The 18785-nt window shown below is 35.9% G+C and overlaps 1 protein-coding gene across 2 annotated transcripts in view; it reads right to left on the reverse strand.

The window, feature by feature from the left end:
* The window catches only part of LOC149781226 (uncharacterized), a 49043-nt gene that overhangs the window by 16468 nt on the left and 13790 nt on the right, over positions 1 to 18785 (reverse strand). For both annotated transcript variants that reach the window (XM_089934722.1, XM_089934721.1), the window contains exons 5-7: positions 14688 to 16232; positions 6322 to 6545; positions 2438 to 2662 (exon numbers count right to left, since the gene is read on the reverse strand). In XM_089934722.1, the coding sequence (XP_089790848.1) occupies positions 2438 to 2662; positions 6322 to 6545; positions 14688 to 16232 (1994 nt within the window). The remainder of the gene's footprint in view (positions 1 to 2437; positions 2663 to 6321; positions 6546 to 14687; positions 16233 to 18785) is intronic.

Here is an 18785-nt window from a genome sequence, read left to right on the forward strand (position 1 = left end):
ACCAGGTACCCATTGCCAGTCTACTCAGTAACAAATTGCCTTATCCAGTGACAGGTGCTGAGTGACCAGTACTGATCACTTTACATGGTGAATAAAGTCTGGCGCCCATTGACCAGAACCCAGTGTACAGTTTCTGGGCATCAGCCAATGACCAATCAGGTAATGGCAACATGATTTTGGAGTCTTTATTCATGGAATTCAAGTCTAATCAACGAGATCTTGATATGAATGCAGGTCTATGATCTACCCAAGAGAGAAGATAACTGCGCTTCCCTTGCACAGAGATGGAGGTTGGTCAAACATTTTGGTGACTTCCCCAGACCAGGAAGTGTCACTGATCCCTCCCTCTTTGAAGCTTGGGTTTCCTAAAATTAGGAGCTATCTTCTTACTGCCTTGACAGGAGTGGCAGCTTTCTGCCAAGTCCCACACCTCTTCTGATCAGAGGGTACTGTATTCAAAGGACATCCATCCTTGCAAGCACATAAATGCAAGCCATACAGGTGGGGTGAGTGACCCAAACAGCTTTCTAATGGCTACATTTCCCAACTACTTGTGGCAATTACTGAAGGCTGAATGAAAATTCAAAACCTAACAAAACCAGGATAAATTTGGAGATGGTAATGCATGCCCTAAAGCTGGTTACTTATAAAAGGATAACAATAAATAAGCACCTACCACAAGCAAGTATACTAAAACCCTTAAAATTAACAATCAGATGTATAAACAGGAAATAGGTGCAAGGCAAAGGGCTAAATTATTAAACACAATGCTGAAAATTACAAGACTGAAGACAATTATGCCAAAAGTCACTGTAAATGATGAAAATCACCCAAAGACATGATGACAACACTAAGTCCAATGAAATGAAGGATGATATTTCAAATAACTAAAGTAACTAAGGCATCAGACTGGAATCCAGTTACTAACTGATTAATTTCTCTGTATTGCTGATCAAAGCCCAAAGGTGGGAATTCAACATGGATTGTCACTAACACCAGGACAACTAAGAGCAATACAACAGGCGTGTATATGAGTGAGTTAACTGGAAAATATGATTTGAGATTTCAAGCTCTTCCATTCTTTTTGCAGCAAGTGCTGAAATCTCCAGATATATATTACATCAAAGAACTTCTCAAAGTATACAGATTCAGTATAGTATACATGCATATTTCCAAAATGTAAAATTAATGCTTGCCTTGGCATCAATTTGACCAATGCCATTTTAGCATGTTGCCTAATAATATGGTCCTACATGTCTCTGGTGTTAATACACAGTGGAGCAAGAAGCAAACATTATATATTGATTTTTAAAAGGAACATTTATTTGTATGCTGGTCTCAATAACTTGTTTAAAGAACGTCTTGTAAATAGTTTGGAAATTAAAGAGAAAACTAAGACATGTTCCTAACCAAGATACCAAACACTTTTATGAAATCTAATAAAATGAGGAAGAACATTGAATGTACTGCAGGATGCAGAATAGTAAGTAAATATATGCATGTGCGTATGCTTGTAGGTACATATACACATGATCAGAAAACAGGGACATGTGGTGGAATTAGGTGATTTGCCTGATATGCATGCTATTAGAAGCAGAAGAGCGATTAAAATATGGTAATTCTTCTATTGTTTCACATGCCTGTGCAGGGGCCACAGTTTGCTGAGTGGACTATGGTGCTAACCTTTGCAGATCACTCACATAATGCCTCTGTCTGCATGGGTTTGATTCTTAGTATGTGAGGAAACTCAATACCAGTGTGGGTATGTGAGGAAACTCAATACCAGTAGCTTCCCATGGTTCGGTGGTTCTTCTCTGGGTATTCAAAGGGTTAATCCTCCACCAAATCCACTCAGGCCACCTTGTATAGCCTTTCATGTGTGAGATAATGGCATTATGCCCAACAAAACAAAAGCAGATCTATGCATATATATATATATATATATATATATATATATATATATATATATATATATATATATATATATATATGCCCAGCTAGGCTACTGATTAGTATCATAGATAGTGTTACTACACCTACAGGTATGAAACTGACAGCTTGTACAGGTAAATGTATGAAATTAACAGCTGCCATGGTCAGGTTTATGGCATCTCCCATCGGTTTGTTTTTGTTTACTCATGGGATGAATTCAGTAAACTCTGTGTAGGGTGCCCTAAAAAACCCAATAGCTGAAAAAAAATCTGAGAGTGAATCCACGCGATTGACTTTACATTGACCAGAAGTAGTGTGCACCAGCACCAAATCCTCATATCCATCTCCACATTACTGAGTGAACAATATGTTACAAACAAATATGTTTTATATTTTGTACCATATTATAAACATTTTTGTGTCAGTAATAAAAATTTGATCATATCCTTACAAATATATTGACTTCAGCGCATATTTTATTTAACATATTGATAAGAAAACTTACAGGTTCCAGTAGGCGAAAACTCCCAAATTCATCTGTAAAGAACCATCTCCATTGAGTCTTGAAGAGGTCCTCTGCAGATGGCTTGGCTCCCTCTGCATAGGACTTAGTGGACAATCGTCTTGCACTGGTGTTCATGGTGAAACTGGAGCTTCTACTGTCTGTTACAACTGCAGTCATGGTGTCTAGCTCAAGTTTAGCATTGTAGATGCGGCCCTCATAAAAGATCTAAATTATATAATGAACACTGCATACAATGGAACTGTCTTTTGCATAAAGGGAGCAACAGGGTAAAAACATAATTTCATACCTTCAATCAGAATTTTATTACCATTTTTGCTTTAGATAGAAGCAATTACAAATATACTGACTCTCTGATTCTACCCAGGGGGATTGGAAGTGGGGGTCAAAGATCCTAAACTTTGTTTGCATCTATCTAAGGAAACATCTAAGCAAATATGATTACCTTTCCTCATTTAGTTTTGGAGTTCATGAAAATAGTGAAAGGTAGTAGGATGGATGGACACTGATGGACTGAGACATTGAGGAATGGATGAAGCAGAAACAATGATGGAATGAGACACTGAGGAATGGATGAAGCACAGACAATGATGGACTGAGACAGTGAGGAATGAATGGTGCACATACACTGATGGAATGAGACACTGAGGAATGAAGTTTAAGGGATATAATGCACATACACAGATGGACTGAGGGATGGATGTATGGATGGATGCACATACACAGATGGACTGAGGAATGGATGTATGGATGGATGCACATACACAGAATGACTGAGGGATGGATGTATGGATGGATGCACATACACAGATGGACTGAGGGATGGATGTATGGATGGATGCACAGAAACAGATGGAAGGAGGGATGGATGTATGGATGGATGCACAGACACAGATATACTGAGGGATGGATGTATGGATGGATGCACATACACAGATGGATTGAGGAATGGATGTATGGATGGATGCACATACACAGATGGACTGATGAATGGATGTATGGATGGATGCACATACACAGATGGACTGAGGGATGGATGTATGGATGGATGCACATACAGAGATGGACTGAGGAATGGATGTATGGATGGATGCACATACACAGATGGACTGAGGAATGGATGTATGGATGGATGCACATACACAGATGGACTAAGGGATGGATGTATGGATGGATGCACACACACAGATGGACTGAGGAATGGATGTATGGATGGATGCACATACACAGATGGACTGAGGGATGGATGTATGGATGGATGCACATACACAGATGGACTGAAGAATGGATGTATGGATGGATGCACATACACAGATGGACTGAGGAATGGATGTATGGATGGATGCACATACACAGATGGACTGAGGGATGGATGTATGGATGGATGCACATACACAGATATTCTGAGGAATGGATGTATGGATGGATGCACATACACAGATGGACTGAGGAATGGATGTATAGATGGATGCACATACACTGATGGACTGAGGAATGGATGTATGGATGGATGCACATACACAGATGGACTGAGGAATGGATGTATGGATGGATGCACATACACAGATGGACTGAGGGATGGATGTATGGATGGATGCACATACACAGATGGACTGAGGGATGGATGTATGGATGGATGCACAGAAACAGATGGAAGGAGGGATGGATGTATGGATGGATGCACAGACACAGATATACTGAGGGATGGATGTATGGATGGATGCACATACACAGATGGATTGAGGAATGGATGTATGGATGGATGCACATACACAGATGGACTGATGAATGGATGTATGGATGGATGCACATACACAGATGGACTGAGGGATGGATGTATGGATGGATGCACATACAGAGATGGACTGAGGAATGGATGTATGGATGGATGCACATACACAGATGGACTGAGGAATGGATGTATGGATGGATGCACATACACAGATGGACTAAGGGATGGATGTATGGATGGATGCACACACACAGATGGACTGAGGAATGGATGTATGGATGGATGCACATACACAGATGGACTGAGGGATGGATGTATGGATGGATGCACATACACAGATGGACTGAAGAATGGATGTATGGATGGATGCACATACACAGATGGACTGAGGAATGGATGTATGGATGGATGCACATACACAGATGGACTGAGGGATGGATGTATGGATGGATGCACATACACAGATATTCTGAGGAATGGATGTATGGATGGATGCACATACACAGATGGACTGAGGAATGGATGTATAGATGGATGCACATACACTGATGGACTGAGGAATGGATGTATGGATGGATGCACATACACAGATGGACTGAGGAATGGATGTATGGATGGATGCACATACACAGATGGACTGAGGGATGGATGTATGGATGGATGCACATACAGAGATGGACTGAGGAATGGATGTATGGATGGATGCACATACACAGATGGACTGAGGAATGGATGTATGGATGGATGCACATACACAGATGGACTGAGGGATGGATGTATGGATGGATGCACATACACAGATGGACTGAGGAATGGATGTATAGATGGAAGCACATACACTGATGGACTGAGGAATGGATGTATGGATGGATGCACATACACAGATGGACTGAGGAATGGATGTATGGATGGATGCACATACACAGATGGACTGAGGGATGGATGTATGGATGGATGCACATACACAGATGGACTGAGGGATGGATGTATGGATGGATGCACATACACAGATGGACTGAGGAATGGATGTATAGATGGATGCACATACACAGATGGACTGAGGAATGGATGTATAGATGGATGCACATACACAGATGGACTGAGGAATGGATGTATGGATGGATGCACATACACAGATGGACTGAGGGATGGATGTATGGATGGATGCACATACACAGATGGACTGAAGGATGGATGTATGGATGGATGCACAGACACAGATGGAAGGAGGGATGGATGCACAGATACTGATGGCCTGAGGAATGTATATAGCAATATATTCACACAATTGCAGATATAAAAATATGCTTGCATTACACTTTGAACCTGGTGATGTTAGTTTATTTATAAATTCAACTTCTTGGCATGTGCTGTACATTACTTGATTAAAAGCCGAGTCCAACTGCAAACAACATAGATAGCAGATATGAAACTATGCTGTTAGCAGATGTAAGACTATGCCATTAGCACTTAGAGCCAACATAGATAACAGATGTAAGACTATGCCATTAGCACTTGGAGCCAACATAGATAACAGATGTAAAATATGCCATTAGCACTTGGAACCAACATAGATAATAGATGTAAGACTATGCCATTAACACTTGGAGCCAACATAGACAGCAAATGTAAAACATTTCCATTAGTGCATGGAGCCAACATATAAGTAAATATACACAATAATCCAAAAATTCTCTTTCAAACAGAAACAATTTTTCTGAACTGGGAAAAAATCTAGATATTCTATTTTTTGTATTTAGCCTATATAAACAATAAGCTCTGACAAAAAAGGTCATTTTAAACGAGAAAGATATATTTCTAGACCAGATGACTGTAACACCTCGCACATGCAGTGTTTCCCTTTACCCTCATCTGAGCATCCAGAGACCACCACATTTTACCTCCAGTTCTGACACCAAGCTTTGTTTTATACTCAGTCTGACCCCCAGTTCTGACACCAACAGGATTCTGGACTCTAAGTCTTGCACCTCTAAGTGATGCACTGCACATGCATACAAAATTACTTAAATGTCACTGAACATACCCCTTAAAAGTCACAACATATCCTGCCTGACAATTTTTGTTACTCTAATGTCACCAGCTAATGTTTAAAAAATAGCACACATATCCTCACCGATGTCTGAATGGTGCAACTCTTATTACAAAAGGCTCTTTCCACTTCAATCATCTGCAGCTTGTCCAGAGTCAGCCATGAATTAAATATCTGAATCTGCCAGATGTATGGCAGCTTGATGCTGTCATTGTGATGAAATTTACAGGTAGCTGTCTTGCACTTGTCGACAAGATAGAGGTCACAGATCGGACTGGACTGGGCAACATCCGTCTCCAGAACTGCATCTAAGTGACATTAAAATAATAAGTACCGTCAATTACTTTGGAATCTATTTCATTGTGAATGTTTAAAAAAAAGTTTGTTTTTTGCAAGGAAAAGCAAAATTAGATTGTGGATACAACGAAACCTGTCCTGAGAGAATACGAATGGGTCAGCAAACCAGAGTGTAATCAATAATACTGATAATAATAGTAATAATAATAATAATAATAATGACTTTATTTAAAGAGGGTATCACAGTCAGCTGAAGAACTGCTCTATATTGGGGCCCTCATCGATTTTTACATACCGAAAGTCTACTTCTGGTAGTGTCCAGTAGCCACTGAGTACATTATTAATCATGCAGAAAACAAATACAAACTAAAGTCTCTTAACAACAAAATCTTAGCCCCATTTTTAAATTGTGGGGTTTATTTGAAGTAAAAAGAATTCTCTTCAAGAATTCTCTTCTGATCTGAATTCTAAATCATTTTATAATTTTAACATTATAACTTCTAACTGGCACTATACAGCCAGCATTGTACTGATAATAGATTCTTCTGTTGTAAGGAATGCATCTCATCGTCACTTTCATGTGCCAGAGAAAGGACCATCAAACATACAGTTTAACCCCAAGTCACTTAATGTAAAATATGGGTCATAATCACTTAGTACTAAATTGAAGGAATACACAGGATAGTACATATATAGCAATACAGGCAAGTGATGTAATCAGGAGCTCGATGCATAAACTTAAGCTAAGGCAGTAAAATGTGAAATGTAGATCACAGTGACATTCTTTGTCTGTTTGTGGTACCCAACAGATATGCATACAATCATCTACTTTAATGATTTAAGCATGAACAGTAAAACTACAAGCTAACCTAAGTCAGTTAAACATGAAATATTGGTCACAGTGACATACTTTTAAACTGAGGTTGTAATACTCATCTAGATACAGCTTCTTACCAAATTTCAATTGCTCTGGAAGAAAATCCACAAGGTCATTAACTGAATGCAAAAACAGAGTTCAGTAAAATGTGAAGGTCACAGTGATTTTTTTGCCATAAAGGGATGCATGTAATCATCTAGTTTGATGATTCTGGCATGAAGCCATGCTTGAGACCAAACCTAAGTCAATGAAGGTTGAAAAATGGTACACAGTGATCTACATTGTCATGAGGGTGTAGTGCTCATTAAGTTGTATTCCTTGGTGAAGTTGCATGATTCTTGGTATAAGAGTATTTATACAGAGTACCAAAAACTAAGTTACATGCAAAGGTTAAGCCACAAAAATGTGAAATGTAGGTAACAGTAGCCTTCTTTTGTTATAATGGTGAGATACATACAATCAAGTTCAATAATTCTAACATAAACAAAGATGGAGGCATTAAATAAAAACAACATTGGCCCAAAGTTAGTGAAGCATAAAATGTTTCGCTGTGACCTAGTTTTGCAATAAGGGTGCAAAACTCATCAAGATATCCATCCCTCTGATTCAATGGCCCCTATGCAGGTTGTTCAAACCTGTTCAGTGTGTTTTCTAAGTTGTGTACATATTTTACTGCTTTAATCTGTTATCATATATATTCACTTACAAGTTGAGTCTGCGGGAGGTCGTGGGTTCGATCCCCGGCCAAGTCATACCAAAGACTTACAAAAATGGTACTAACAGCTGCCTCGCTTGGCGCTCAGCATTAAGAGGTTAGTGTTAGGACTGGTCGGCCCGGTGTCAGGATAATGTGACTGGGTGGGACATCATGCTACATGTCTGCGGCATGATGCCCCAGTGCTAGACATCACTATAAACTGCCACATTGCAGACATCGTAGCGATATGACTGAGAAATTGTTAAAGCTACATTAAAGATCAAAATCACATCACATCACATCACAAGTCGAGTCAAAGTGCATTAAACAACAAAGTTCAAGATCTGCCATAGCATAATGTGCCTGCAGATCAGGGTCTATGTTGTTTGTTCTACTCATTATTCTTAAATGTACAGACCCAGATCTGCAGCTGCCATCATGTGCAGCTTAACATATCTTATAAGCTAGCAAATATGATAATGGCAGTCATATTTTGTGGCAGTCATATATTATGGCAGTCATATTTTGTGGCAGTCATATTTTATGGCAGAACAGCATCATTTTTGTCAATCATAAAGGAATTGAGCCGCAAGAATTCTTCTGTCATATCTGATCCCAATTCATAAAGTGGTTTTGGAGAAAAGTTAATTTATAGTTTGTTGGTGTTTTTATTGTATAGTTATTAACAGCTATAAGTGAAAACAGATCAGCATAATTTGTTGCAAGGTCTTTATGAAAGAACGCTTAATGTTTGTTTTGGTCAAAAATCTATTTGGAGATATTGTTTAGAGGTTATTTTATTTTAGTAATCATGACAATATTTTCATGTTGAATCAGCATCATTTAGATATATCTGTGACAAAATTGTATTCAGCAATGGCAGATTCAAATCATTTCTACAAATTTTATGTATGTTCTGTGCCAAGTTTGGATAAAACTAGTCAAATGCTTTTAATGAGAAGATGAAGACAGCAATAAAATGCTGAGGGACAACATACAAGATTTCAGTTTTAGTAATTACAGCTAAATTTGAATGTGGGTTGGCATCATCAGTATAAAATTAAAAGGTCTTCACTGCAAGATTCTTACTATTAGCTCTGATCAGATTCCATTCACCAGTTTGTAGAAGTCTTTTAGATGTTGTTCTATTCTTGATCACCGTGGATGTATCTGACCATAGATCAGCATCACCATTAGGTAAAAATAGGAAAGGCCGACATGCCAGAAATCTCTCTGCCAAATTTGGACAAAATTGGTACATTGTTTTTCTTTTAAAGTTTGAAACCACAACTGATAATAGATGCATGATGCATGATGGCTGAAGAACCATTATATAAAGTCATCTGCCCCTACAGACAAATGATTTAAAAATAAGTCCACCATCAGTGAGGGAAAAAAAATAGACCTATTTGTAATATGAATGGTATGTACTAACAACTATGTGTAGTTAAATGATACTTAAGCAATGTAAAAGATTGCAACTGATTTTTAGTATTTCATAAAATATTAACAGTGTTTACTTAAGTGGCTGTTTTTGTTGTAGTGTTTAAAGTCATTTTTCAGCACATGATAGGCTATACATGGTGGCCAGTGTTAATGGTGGAGGAAGAACACGGGAAAACTCCTGAAAGAACCACTGACCCATGAGAAGCTACTGGCAAACTTTCTTGCATACCACCTTGGCCAAATCCGATACTCAAACCCATGCACACAAAAGTAAGATGGCAGTGATTCTTAAGAGATAGCGCTTTAAACCACTCGGCCACTCATGGCACCCCATCTAGGTGGTAATTTATAGCTCTATGAAGTGATAGTGCCATTGTCAGTTGCAAGTCTTAGACTTTCAATATTCAAAATTGATTTTACAGTTTTTGGTATCTGCTGACCCTCAGTTATTGAAGAAATGTATCCTTGGACTTTAGTTATCAGAATCCTGCAAACAGTTCAATGCTTGAAGCACCTTGTTCTAAATACAACTGATCAAGCATAAAAGACAGAATCACCATTCTTGTGGTACAATACTATAAGAAATATAGATCTGAATGCTATTTGTGATGACAAATAGGAGTTAAAGTATCTCTGTATCACATATCAATGTAAAAGTATCTCTGTATCACATATCAATGTAAAAGTATCTCTGTATCACACATCAATGTTAAAGTACCTCAGTATCAAAAATCATTGTTAAAATATCTCTGTATTACATATCATTGTTAAAGTATCTCTGTATCACATATCAATGTTAAAGTATCTCTGTATCACATATCAATGTAAAAGTATCTCTGTATCACATATTAATGTTAAAGTACCTCAGTATCAAAAATCATTGTTAAAATATCTCTGTATCACATATCTTTGTTAAAGTATCTCTGTATCACATATCAATGTTAAAGTATCTCTGTATCATATATCAATGTTAAAGTACCTCAGTATCACATATCAATGTAAAAGTATCTCTGTGTCACATATCATTATTAAAGTATCTCTGTTTCACATATCATTGTTAAAGTATTTCTGTATCACATATCAGTGTTAAAGTATCTCTGTATCACACATCAATGTTAAAGTATCTCTGTATCACATATCATTCTTAAAGTACCTCTGTATCACATATCAATCTTAAAGTACCTCTGTATCACATATCAATGTTAAAGTACCTCTGTATCACACATCAATTTTAAAGTATCTCTGTATCACATATCAATGTTAAAGTATCTCTGTATCACATATCAATGCCAAAGTACCTCTGTATCACATATCATTCTTAAAGTACCTCTGTATCACATATCAATGTTAAAGCACCTCTGAATCACACACCACTGTTAAAGTATTTCTGTATCACATATCAATGTTAAAGTATCTCTGTATCACATATCAATGTTAAAGCACCTCTGAATCACACACCACTGTTAAAGTATTTCTGTATCACATATCAATGTTAAAGTATCTCTGTATCAGATATGTCAGTGTTAAAGTACCTCTGTATTACATATCAATGTTTAAGTACTTTTGTATCACATATCAATGTTTAAGTACCTTTGTATCACATATCAATGTTAAACTACCTTTGTATCACATATCAATGTTAAAGTACCTCTATATCACATATCACTGTTAAAGTACCTTAATGTTAAAGTACCTGTGTGTCACATATTAATGTAAAAATACTGTTGTATCACATAATATTAAAGTACCTTTGTGACACAAATCAATGTTAAAGTACATTTGTTTCACATATCAATAGTTTGATATGATCAATCCAATCCTTGGACATTTTTTCTTTCCCACTTTTACTTATCTTTTAATGTTGATGTTCATGACATTGTTAGATGGAGCAGAATGAAATTTAGCTGACAACACTGTAGAATACAATTTAGCTGACTACACTGTAGAATGAAATTTAGCTGACTACACTGTAGAATACAATTTAGCTGACAACACTGTAGAATAAAATTTAGCTGATTACACTGTAGTGCTTAAAGCTGATCTTGTCTTCTTCATTTGAATGTTTGGCATTAGTACCAAGGACTATGATGTTGCATACTCAGGCAGAATTGTCAGAGGTGCAGGTTTCCAATGTGACACAATCATTGCAGCAACCTTGACATGTATATTTGATTTAATTTAACTGTTTGTAAGTTTTAAAATCTTTTATTTTTAATTTCATTATATGTCAAAATAATTAATTCTGTTCACTAGGAACTTGATATTTTTTCAGAAAATAGTTTGACCATGATTCTTTAGATGTAAACACCTAATACTGACCTCGTTCCTGACCTTAATTTAGAAATCAGTGAGAAAAGTAAAAAACTTTTTATTTTTATCTTATTCTTCGAGTAAAATGATTGGTTTTTGTCAAGGTCATACTGGGACTAAGTGCTTTTAGATGTAAAGATTTTGGAAAGCTGACCCTTATTAAGGAGTCTGTTTTGCATTTCAAGTTGCTGTATAATCTTGGGGCAGTCAATTTTATTCGGAATTCAAACACCAGAATATATTTTCTGTGCTTCACAAAGGACTGTACACATCAGCTCTATACTGATAACACTATACGTCATTGCTTTAAGCTTTGGATTCTTCATTGGGACTCAACTTGAATTCATTAGAATATTTCATTATTAGGACTTCTAAATTTAATTCATGGATTATTCTTGGATTATTTTTGGATTTGATTCTTAAAACCATAAGTTCTTAATTTTTCATTTTTACAGAGTTTTTTGAGGGCAATAGATTATTTATTAAATTTGTCAAAGCTTGTTGTTTTCAATCTTTCTTAAGTTACTGTTTATTCGAACCTAAACATGTGTACAAGAAGCAAATTCAGTAACAATAACATGTACAACCAAAACAGAAGGATTACAATAATAGGTATGACCAAGACAGCAGGATTACGATAATGTGTACATCCTAGACAGAAGGATTTTACAATAATGTGTTAAAACCAAGAGAAAAGGATTACAATAATGTGTACAGCCAAGACAGAAGGATTACAAATGTATACAGCCAAGACAGAAGGATTACAATAATGTGTACAACCAAGAAAGAAGGATTACAATAACATGTACAGAAGGGTTACAATAATGTGTACAATCAAGACAGAAGGATTACAATAATGTGTACGATGAAGACAGAAGGATTACAATAACATGTACAAGACAGAAGGATTACAATAATGTGTACAAGACAGAAGGATTACAATAATGTGTACAATCAAGACAGAAGGATTACAATAATGTCTACAACCAAGACAGAAGGATTACAATAATGTGTACAATCAAGACAGAAGGATTACAATAATGTCTACAACCAAGACAGAAGGATCACAATAGTGTATACAACCAAGAAAGAAGGATTACAATAACATGTATAGAAGGATTACAATAATGTGTACAATCAAGACAGAAGGATTACAATAATGTGTACAATCAAGACAGAAAGATTACAATAATGTGTACAATCAAGACAGAAGGATTACAATAATGTGTACAACCAAGACAAAAGGATTACAATAATACATACAGACAAGACAGAAGGATTACAATAATGTGTACAATCAAAACAGAAGGATTACAATAATGTGTACAATCAAGACAGAAGGATTACAATAATGTGTACAAGACAGAAGAATTACAATAATGTGTACAAGACAGAAGGATTACAATAATGTGTACAAGACAGAAGGATTACAATAATGTCTACAACCAAGACAGAAGGATTACAATAATGTGTACAATCAAAACAGAAGGATTACAATAATGTGTACAATCAAGACAGAAGGATTATAATAATGTGTACAAGACAGAAGAATTACAATAATGTGTACAAGACAGAAGGATTACAATAATGTATACAGCGAAGACAGAAGGATTACAATAATGTGTACAACCAAGACAGAAGGATTACAATAATGTGTACAACCAAGACAGAAGGATTACAATAATGTTTACAATCAAGACAGAAGGATTACAATAATATGCACAAGACAGAAGAATTACAACAATGTGTACAATCAAGAAATAAAGGATTACAATAACATGAACAATCAAGACAGAATGATTACCATAAAACAGAAGGATTACAACAATGTGTACAGCCAAGACAGAAGGATTACAGTAATGTGTACAGCTAAGACAGAAGGATTACAGCAATGTGTACAGCTAAGACAGAAGGATTACATTAATATGTATGACCAAGACAGACGGATTACAATAATAATAATAATGAGGACTTTGTATAGTGCCTAAACTTTAGAAGCTCTAAGTGCTTTACAACATTAGACAACACCTATAAGATAAAAAACATAGTGATATGATTACAAAAACAAACACCATGAAATTAGAAAACATAAAAAACATGCTGAGAATATTTAAGGTAGGAAACATTATTAGGTCATTAACTTTGTTCTTGCAGTCGAAATAAGTGAGTTTTAAGAGCCCTCTTGAATGTGATCACTGTGATCATTCCACGTTGCTGGGCCCTGGTATGCAAAAGAACACTGTCCATATGACTTTGTTTTCATACTTGTAATAATGAGTAAACGATTCTCAGAAGAAGAGCGTAAGTATCTTGCTGCTGTGTACAAATGTACAACCAAGACAAAAGGATTACAATAATGTGTACAACCAAATGCTATTTTTCAGCAAGAGAATTTCCAATAGGTTAAGCCTTCTCCATGACATTAGCAATCAAATATAAATATGAAAGCATTATAAATGAGTTTTTGCATGTATATTTTATGTCACCAATGGCCCACAGGACGTAACCAAAGATTTTGGTCCAGGCTTTCACAGATACATGTTAAATTATGCAAAATCCAATATCTTGTGCCAACTTCACACATCATACCAATGACTCTATTCTGTTGAAAACTTTATGATCTTAATGATCTGGGAATCCAGAAACATTTTTATATTTTTATAGAGATTATGTTCCAATCAAGAAGTCTATGAGTACGCAAAGCACCAAGCGGTCCTCAGCTAAATGAAATTCAGTTATTCATACATCAGACTTAAAGGTCATTGCTTTATGTAATTCTTTTAGAAATATATCTTATTAATAATCACTATAAAATAAACATACTTGCAGATGTTTTATCTTCTCTATTGTTTAATTTATTTCTTGGCCTGGGTCCCTTTGTTTTTATGCCTCCATCATCTTTGTCTGGATTGACAGACTTTGGTTCCAGTGAGCCAGTTCTTCCAGTAGACTTCTCTTCCCTTTGTATCCTATCTTTTTGCAAGTCTCTCCGTTTGGATGTAGGTTTTACTTCTTCCTTTTTGCTAGTCATCTGTTCTTCATAATCAATGTCATAACCATGGCTTTCATTGGAGGGAACAGCAAAAGATCCTCCATGTAATTTCCTAGCATCAATCGATTTACTTCTACCATGAGATTTGCTTTTCTGCTCATTCTGAAGGTTGCTGGTGCTGTCTGCTCTTCTATTCAATCTATTCTGGGACATGCTTCTCTTGTCTGGTATTGATTCTTTGGAGTCATGATCTGTGTTTCCTTTACTGGTGACGGCAGACAAGAAAATCACTTTCTTCAACAAAGGCTCATTCCAATTTGCTATCTGGTAGGCTTTAAGAACACTTTTATTCTGCTCTGTTTCAAAGGTGTGGCTCAATCTGCAATCGGATCCATTTTCACATCTGCCAAACAGATTGTTTATACAAATGTGTAGATAAGCACAAGGTGTGATATGGCAGATGCGATTTGGAGCGTGTTGGCCACAAACATGGGGAAACCGCAGGCTGTAGATCAAACGTATCTCTTCATTACTGAAGTTATCCAGTCCCAGCTTTGATATCAGACCAGCATTTGCTCTGTCATAAAAGTTGTGTGAAAATGGACATTTCTGTCCTTGTTTACAACAACCACTGATAAAATCCTTGCAAATATGTGCATGGGGACAATCAGACTGGTCACACCTTTCTTGCTTGCCTAGGCGATTATAATCCAAGCAAAATGTTGCTTCTTCATAAAAGGGAACAATAAACTGATAAGTCTTCTTTTTGTTTTCAAACATAATAAATCGTCCTTGATGGCTACGAAACCAGCCTGGAATATCAAATTCTACTGGGAACAGCTTCTTTGCAGCTATATTCTTCACAGATATAGGACCTCCCACCTCTTTTATCAAATACTCAAAGACTTCATTTTCTTCTGGAGGTTCAGTGGGTTCTCTGTCTGTCTGGATACCTGGATCTTCCATGCTTTTCTTTTGAGGAGTTATGTCTTTCCTCAATGAATCAGTAGAAGTCTTGAAATCGTGGCTTCTTGGTTTGGTTTTATCTGCAATGTCTGTATCATTATCTTCTGAATCAGAATAGTCTTCTTCACTCTCATCACTTTCTTCATTTCCACACTCTGAGCCAACCTCACTATTCTTTTCATCTGTGATGTTTCTTTTTCTTCCACCTTGGCCTCGCCCTCTCCCACGACCTCTACCTCGCCCTCTGCGATCACTTCTTTGGCCACCTCTTTGTCCAGACCCTTTCATCATCCCCATTTCTCTCTGCTGGTTTTGATTACTTGGTACATTTGATAGATGGCCTGGTGGCATATGATTCCTTAGTTGGAAATTCTGCCCATACTGCTGGGAGGAAAATCCTGTTTGTCCAGCTGTAAAAAAGAAAAAAGATCCATCAGTCAGGTAGTGAATAAATTGGACGAATTGATATAATGTACCAGAGTTCTGTGGATTACCAATTCACGCCATCAGCTAGATGTAATTGTCTAATCCCCATGACATTCAGACACATAACTGCATGCACATTTCTAGTGTTAATGATAACAACTTGGACCAGTCTACACTTAATGTCACCTTACCTAACAGTCACATTTAACAATTTTCAGATTATAAAAGACTGTGTTCCTGATTAAATGAGCTATTTTCAATATTTTGGTCTTTGGTAACACATAATCAATATTTATGCTACACAAGTTGATACCTTTTATGTTTGATTGTACTACTTCTATTCCTATACTAATGTTACTCTAAGCTGTAATTATAAAATATTGTCTCTAACATTTCACATACTAATATCAACTAAATTCTCTGGTACTGGAATCTTATAAGGAAAATTCATTATTATTTTCATCTGATAATTAGGTAAATTTAACAAGAGTCCCTTGAACAGACTAATGCTCTTCTGGTTGAAAAGAATTTGTATGAAATAACGAGATCATTTCATCTTTTCTTGTAACTGTCGAGTGTTGAAACCATCTCAGATATTCTTGAGAAACTAACAAATTCCAAACAGCTACAACTAGACAGCGCTTGTTGAACATGAATAGTCCACCACAGTGCATGCAATAATCCCAATGCAAAATATAACAAAGGTGTAAAGAAAAGTTGGACAACGTTAACACTACAAAATATGATATTCCACTGTTTTGGCGGGCATACAAATATTTCATATTAACCTATTTAAAATACAAGAAGCTGGTATTACCCTATGAAGATCTGTTTTAAGTCCAAATGTAAGGGCAGTTGGTGATGAAACATGGGTTACTATGATGATTTATGACATTTGCTGCTGTTCTTTGTTCACTCAACTTCTATAATTTTTGTAACAATGGGGTAGTGGAACAATAAACCAGCAGAAATTGTGAAAATTTGAAATGTTTTTATTTTTTATTGCTTTCTGTAAAATAATTTCAAATTCTGTTGAGCAGTGAGATTTTATGTTTCATTCAGTTTTAGTAGTGTGGGCAAATACAATAGAAAATCAGTATCCTTTGTACAAATTTGAAAGATCTTCTTGTCAAATGCAGTTAAATTGCAGCATTTTCTGAGTTTCCATGTTTTCTTTGCTTTTTTTAGTCAAAAAGTTGCCATATCTAATAGTGAAATATTTTATGTATATCTATTTTTAGTAACAGTTGCCATGTCTGATATTGAAATATTTGATGTATATCTTGTTTTAGTAATTGTTGCCATACCTGAGAGTATCAGCATCATTTATACAAATCTAATAGACCTTCCTGTCCAGATGCTTTCTGCTAATATTTGATCAAATTCTATTAGTAGTTTCTGGGTTGTTTTAAGTATTTTGGATATACATTTATTAGTGGAGACCATATTCAATGGCATATTTCCATCATTCATATAAATTTAAAAGGACTTTATGTCTGAATATTTGCCAAATGCTGTGAAGCAGTTTTCAAGAAGTGATTTCACGAATTTTTATGATTTTGTAATGGTGGTCTTCTGATAAATTTAATTAAATTCTGTTGTGCAGTTTTTAAGAAAAGGTTTTTGCTCTGTTTATTAATGGTGGCCACATTTACTGAATGATTTCATCATTTGTACAAAATTTAAAGGCATTCATGCCAAAATTATTTCTGATAAATTTGTCAAATTCTGTTGAGCAGTTGTTAAAATGAAGCAATTTAAATGGTTCTTTTTATTAGATTTTTTTTTAATGGCAGCTATGTTTGACAATGAATCTGCATCATTTATTCAAATCCGTAAAGACTTCATGCCTGAAAGATTTCTGTCAAATTTGGCCTCATTCCATTTTGTTGCTCTTGAAAAGATTAAGTTTTCTTTTAATTAAAAAAATCTGTTTTTACTTTGGATATGACAATTTTGTATTAAATAGCAGATTGCCATTACATGTATACACCTTAAAGGTTTTCATGACTGGATCATTGTGGCCGTTATATCATCCATGTCTTAAATATGAAGTTCTGCTTTGTATGTTTTCCAGTATTTGTAATAACAAAAATCCTCCTGGACTGGAAAGTGAGGAGCTATTATTTATATTACTGTCTCTACTTTGTTTTTCTGTGAGAAGCAAAACATTTATTTCAGTTATATCTTAAATGCCTGACAAAATGCTCCATACTTCCTAGCTAATCCACATGAATATCTCAGAGTGACCTTTCCTGACAAAATATCTATAATTCCTAGATAATCCACATGTAAAGCTCAGTTAGAGTGACCTCTCCTGACAAATGATCTATAACTCCTAGATAATCCACATGTAAAGCTCAGTTAGAGTGACCTATCCTGACAAAATGATCTATAACTCCTGGATAATCTACATGTTAAGCACAATTAGAGTGACCTCCAAATTAGGAAACTCAAGCTTATGTTCAAATCCAAAACTGATATGATTTTAAGGGTGCATCCACATCATGGAGGAACATAAATTAACATTAAACACC

Source organism: Sinohyriopsis cumingii, chromosome 15 (genome assembly GCF_028554795.1).
Source record: "Sinohyriopsis cumingii isolate HCF-2022 chromosome 15, ASM2855479v2, whole genome shotgun sequence".
In the NCBI taxonomy this organism is placed as follows: domain Eukaryota; kingdom Metazoa; phylum Mollusca; class Bivalvia; order Unionida; family Unionidae; genus Sinohyriopsis; species Sinohyriopsis cumingii.